Source organism: Sinocyclocheilus rhinocerous, unplaced genomic scaffold (assembly GCF_001515625.1).
Source record: "Sinocyclocheilus rhinocerous isolate Xijiao unplaced genomic scaffold, SAMN03320098_v1.1 scaffold140, whole genome shotgun sequence".
In the NCBI taxonomy this organism is placed as follows: Eukaryota; Metazoa; Chordata; class Actinopteri; order Cypriniformes; family Cyprinidae; genus Sinocyclocheilus; species Sinocyclocheilus rhinocerous.
The window spans coordinates 2,057,320-2,063,245 of record NW_015642053.1 but is presented as its reverse complement, the minus strand read 5'-3'; the positions used below and the strand labels follow the sequence as shown (position 1 = coordinate 2,063,245).

General features: G+C 33.6%; 1 protein-coding gene across 3 annotated transcripts in view; it reads right to left on the bottom strand.

Annotated features, from left to right (window-relative positions):
- The window catches only part of LOC107755494 (tudor and KH domain-containing protein-like), a 14,025-nt gene that overhangs the window by 4,410 nt on the left and 3,689 nt on the right, over positions 1-5,926 (bottom strand). For all 3 annotated transcript variants that reach the window (XM_016572300.1, XM_016572299.1, XM_016572298.1), the window contains exons 4-12: positions 4,804-4,996; positions 4,542-4,681; positions 4,122-4,428; positions 3,184-3,350; positions 2,922-3,097; positions 2,702-2,766; positions 2,458-2,609; positions 1,678-1,791; positions 1,548-1,602 (exon numbers count right to left, since the gene is read on the bottom strand). In XM_016572300.1, coding sequence (XP_016427786.1) covers positions 1,548-1,602; positions 1,678-1,791; positions 2,458-2,609; positions 2,702-2,766; positions 2,922-3,097; positions 3,184-3,350; positions 4,122-4,428; positions 4,542-4,681; positions 4,804-4,996 — 1,369 coding nt within the window. The remainder of the gene's footprint in view (positions 1-1,547; positions 1,603-1,677; positions 1,792-2,457; positions 2,610-2,701; positions 2,767-2,921; positions 3,098-3,183; positions 3,351-4,121; positions 4,429-4,541; positions 4,682-4,803; positions 4,997-5,926) is intronic.

The following is a 5,926-nucleotide window of genomic DNA, read 5'->3' as shown; positions in this document are numbered from 1 at the left end:
TGATGACGTGTTTAGCTTGAGTAGAAAGTAAACCGCTTTGGATAAAAAACATTTCCAAAAGCAGTAATATAAATGTGAATGTTAAAGTATCAATTTACAATTCCTTTTAAACGTTTGGGGTTGGTAAAATTTTTTTTTTAAATTTTTTTTTTAAAAAAAAAAAAAAAAAAAAAAAAACTGTTTACAGTAAAAAAAGTTATATTGTAAAAAATTACTACAATTTAAATAATTGTTTTCCATTTTATTATATTGTGAAATGTAATTTATTTTTCTGAAGCAAAGACGAATTTTCAGCGGCCATTACTCCAATATAGGGCTGTAAAAAAATGTTCAAATTTAATATTTCACGCATTTTCTAGAGGGACATCTATTACTGTTGCACTCGCATCTCGCACAAAGTTGCCGCATGTTTAGAAAGCCATGTAAAAATAATGCAAGTTTAACTTTGAAAAAAACATATATCAAGACTTTATGGCGGGGTTTTTTCCCCATCCCACTGCATCTCGTGTTTTTAAATGAGAAATGTATTCTGTGTGATTGGCTTTCCGCCCTTTGTATTAAACTATACATACATGATGCTGTTTTGTTTAAAGTTGTTTAAGCAACTTAATTATAATTGGTTTATAAACATTATTTTAAACATTATGCACTTTTTTTCACAGATAGTCATTTTATCTTATGCTTTGAATAGACGTGCATTAGTAATATTCTGCTCGATGCAACCTCTTGTGACCTCCGAAGAGAAGCCAAAAGCTTTTCTTCACCCTAACTGAAATTATGCATTTTAAATTTGAATATAATTCGAATTTTGATAATATTTAAGTACAAAATTTGAATTTAGTTTTTCAGCCATTTTGACAGCCCTACTCCAATATGCTGAAAACAGTTGTGCTGCTTAATATTTTTGTGAAAACTGATGTTTTTTTCCAGATTCTTTGATGAATAAAAAAAGGTCAAAGCACTGCATTTATTTGAAAAACAAATCTTTTGTAACAATATAAATGTCTTTTTTTTTCTTTTATTGTAATTTTAAATAAATTTAATGTAGCCTTGCTAAATAAAATGTAATTTAAAAAAAAATTAAAATCTTACTAACCCCAAGGTTTTGAACAGTAGTGTATGTAGCAGGATGCAAGCATGTACTGATGCATACAGAATTTCAAGACAATTTAAAAAAATTATAAATTGCGTGAACAATGAAGCTGCCCATGGAAGTTTAAGTGTCTCAAATGAATAAAAAAAGGTCAAAGCACTGCATTTATTTGAAAAACAAATCTTTTGTAACAATATAAATGTCTTTTTTTTTCTTTTATTGTAATTTTAAATAAATTTAATGTAGCCTTGCTAAATAAAATGTAATTTAAAAAAAAATTAAAATCTTACTAACCCCAAGGTTTTGAACAGTAGTGTATGTAGCAGGATGCAAGCATGTACTGATGCATACAGAATTTCAAGACAATTTAAAAAAATTGTAAATTGCGTGAACAATGAAGCTGCCCATGGAAGTTTAAGTGTCTCAATTCATTTCTTCATTTCAGAAAACGTACCTGACAAACTGATGCAGGACATACTGAGTTCTGATGTTGCTCCGGTCATGTCGTCCTGCAAAAAACAATGATTCTTTTAGTACTGCTTCCACCTGCAATACACTGTAAACGCAATCCATATGCATCTTACCAGCATCTTCTGCAGTGATCTGGACTCATCCCAGTCTCCCCTCATCCCAATCCCTTCATCCTCACAGCTCACAGCATGCCCGAGACGAATCAACTCTTTACCGAGATCCAGAGCCTGAGACAGAGATGACCGACCACAGAGCATTAAAACAAAGAAGATAGACTCCACTCACATTTCTTTCTGAAATTGTGAAAGTTTGTTTAGTCAATGGCAATGCCAACCTCGCCACTACAATGTCAGTGTCTTCTCTCAGTATTTTTTAAGCTGATTTGGATTGGTGATAGACTGTAGATATTTAGAGTGGTTGTTACTTCATATTCAAGAATAATAGAAATACTCATTTAATAATTATTCTATATTAATAAAATATTTAATTGTTGATTTGGCAAATAACACATAAATTAAAAGTGAAATAATCATTTAGAAATATTTTGTAATAAAAATGTCTAAAATACAATTACAATATTTAAACAAATTAAAATGAAAACTGAAATATAAAAAAAAAAGCTAAATCAAAATAGAATATAAATAATTCCAAAACGCTGTTTCAGAAGAGGTAACCTACGAGTTGTACTCAAACAGAACAACATGGCGCTAGAAACGCCAAGGTCATGGGTTTGATACCCTGGGAATTAACTGATTAAATGGTCAGCTAAATACAAAGATTGAAATGTAATACATTATAATATAAAATACTCCAGTTTGAAGTGCCTGTCAACATCAGAATTTATACCACAGCTGTAAAATTCATTAAAGTGAGTTGTGATGTTGACCTCTAACCTTTCCCTGGCTGTTGTCATAGAGTTTAACGCTGGGCCAGGATGAAATCTCAGAATGAGAATAACTGTACAATTTGGCCAGTAAAGCTTTCCATTCAGCACAGTATGTCATGCGCTCAAAGTCATCCAGGGCTGCCTCAGTCCAAACCTCTCCTGAAACAAAGTACGAAAAGATAACATTTTTTACTTTATTCTGTGGCTAACACTTAATTTTCACTGATAAACACCTGAAGATCACTCTTTACCTGCAGGACGAACCCCTGCTAAGCTGCACTCAATGGCTTGAAAGGGCAGGCTCAGGAAGTCACTTCTAAACACCACAAAATAATACACCATCAGAAAGAGTACTGTATACACACCACTCCTAAAATGCATCTGTGTTTATTCATAGAAGGTAAAACACAGTAGTCAAGAGCCCAATTAGCATATAAATAGCCGATTCTGCATTCTCCATCTCTTATTTACCTCATGCTTCGTAAATGTTCCCGTGGAAGCTCCCCGTTGTCCCCAAAGTCCACGTAATACAAATCCACCAGTCCAGAGCCCAGAAGTCCCAACACTCGAGCACGATTCCACGTGCCATGGTCCCTGTATGGAGCAGCCACTATATCTCCAACAATAATGGTGTCCACTCTGTGCTCCTGTGGTAGGAGAAGAATAATATAGTAGAATTCACTCATTTATCAGGGTCATGGATCCTACGTCAAGTGAGGTCAAGCAAACTTACTTGTGAGGTATCACTGTTGTAGAAATGGCTCATTTCGGCCGTCAGTTTATCCAGCTGTAGAGATCGGACCCCCAGAATCTGGATCCAAAAGTGTTGAGGATTCTCAGACGCAGACACATACACCTCCAGATGCTCATCGGGCTGGAAGCTCAGGTCTGGACTAGGAACTGGTAAGAAAAGACTAATTATTAGTTATTTGGTCTTCTACAGGGGTCTAAATATGATTCCTCAGTGGGGCTGAACAATTTAGGGAGTAAAAAAAAATTAGAACTGCAATTTTTCAAATAAAAATTCTGCAGCTTAAAATGATTATTTATATAAAAAAATATATATATAAAAAAAAACTCCAGGTTTGTAGGGCTGCACAATTTGGCACCCCAAAAATCATATTGTGATTATCTCAATATAAAAATATTTTTAAAATACTATTATATAGTTATATTTATAATATTAATATAGTAATTAGTAAAAAATTAGCATTCAAAAAAATAATACAACTAAACAGTACAAGTGTAAAATGACAAAACTTAATTTTCTAATTTTAAGCCATCAAGCTTTTATTTTTTAAGAAAAATCATATCGACCTCTCTCCCCTTCTCTTTCAAAGCTTTTTATTTTAATTTTGATCAATCATTCAGCCTTATTCCTTGGTAAATTGAAAAAAAAAAAAAAATTAAGAAAAAGTTCACCAAAAACGACTCAATTTAACTCAAATTAAAATGAAAACAGAAAAAGATAAAAAAAAAAATAAAAAAAAATGTTTTTTAAGAAAAGGTTCACCAAAATGTATTACATTTTTAACAGAAAAAGGTAAAAAAACAACATTAAATTCTAATAATAACTACAATAGTATCTCAATGATACTGTGAGTAAATGATGACAGAAATGCAATTCCTTTAATTCACTGGCCTTGTGAAGGTGGGATTTATGAATCTTACTTTCAAATTTGGAGATCTCCAAAGGCCATACTGGAGAGAGAATCTCCTCCTCCTCTGATTTAAGGGAGTTTTCAGCAGTATCACTGTTGTCTGTGAAGCCGTTGACCAGAACAGGCCCCTCTTGTTTAAGCTCAGTCACTGGGGAAGGTAAATCTATTCCATTAAGCTTTAATAATTCAATCTCCAGTCCTTGAGCCTTGTTTAACTGCTCTGTTTCCGGCAGTTTCCTCTTCTGACGCAGGGCAGAAGCCTGACTTATTCGCTTTCGTACAGTTTCATTCTCTATGACCTTCTCCATGATCATTTCCTGTGAGGAAAAAAAATCGATCAAACACTGGGTCTGACTCACTACATGCGTGCATAAAACCTGTGTGTGAATGCAGAAACTTTTTCTAAACCACACGTATGCTAAAATCTCACCTTCGCACTTTGAATCTCCTTGCGTGTGCCGGTAATTGTGATCTTGCCCTTCTCCTCCAAGCTGCGTCCATGATCTTTGGAGCAGTTCACCCTGGCCCCCGAGACTCTGTTTATGAACTTCAAAGTCTCACCACCACGACCTGAAGCAAACAACATTTCAAACATTTTACACAAGATTATATGTTGACAGAATGAAGCGAAGCACAAATGCTCTAAAAATGCAACAATAGGCACTTTTACTTAAAGTAAACTGTACGCCAACCTATAATTCGCCCAAATGCCGTCTGAGGCACGTCGATGACATCGGTGATGACCTCACAGTCGGTGGCCAGTTTCTCCAGAGCACACTGCGCCACAAGAATCTGCTCCGGTGAGCCCTGAATCAGAAAATTCACCAGGCTCTGCTCTTCAGTGTTTGGCAGCACATTTATCTGGGCACCAGACTTCTGATTCACCTGCACAAACGTGAGAGTTAGAGAACCGCATGATGCAAATCGTATCCCTTTTATCATCAAATATTTTTTTGTTTCTCTATAATTTTTTTTTTAAACATCATAATTGATAAATAATGTTTTGCAATCAAATTTTATAGAGATTATTACACTCAAAAAGAAAATATCCTAATATACTTACTACAGTACCTTCACAGCCGTGGAAATCACGTAAAATTTGCTAATTAAATTTACAATATTTACATTTAAACTAACAATTTAAGATAAAATAAAATACAAACATAAAATCCTTAATATTCATATTAGTAGACACTTATCTATAGCAACAAATGAGGAACATACTCATAGTATACACTTTGTTCAAAAGTTTGGGGTCAATACGATTTTTTCAAAAGAAATGATTACTTTTATTCAGTAAGAATGCATTCAATTGATCAAAAGTGACAGTAAGACATTCATAATGTAACAAAAAAAAACTCTATTTTAAATAGGGCTGCACGATTATGACAAAAATCATAATTGTCGATTATTCCCTTGAAATTGTAATTGCGATTATTAATTACGATTATCACAATTTACATTGAATGATGTTTATACCATTGTTTGATGCAACTGCATGCCGTATTTTTATATGAAAATAAACAAGCTGAAAACACTCTAACTGAAAAAATTAAATTACAGCAATGCTACTGTAAAATTTACATTAATCGGCTGGCAACCCTGCTGCCAGTATTTTACTATAAAATCTACAGGTAATTTTTTACAGTGTAGCCTCATATGATTATTGAACTTTAAAAAGGCGACGATTTAACAATGACTGCATTTATAAGTATAATAATGTATTTCTTTCAGGACCACTATCGTCAAAGATGATTGACAATTAGCATACAGTTTGGATTGGCGGTATGGTTCTGTTCTGGGCAAGAACTCCCT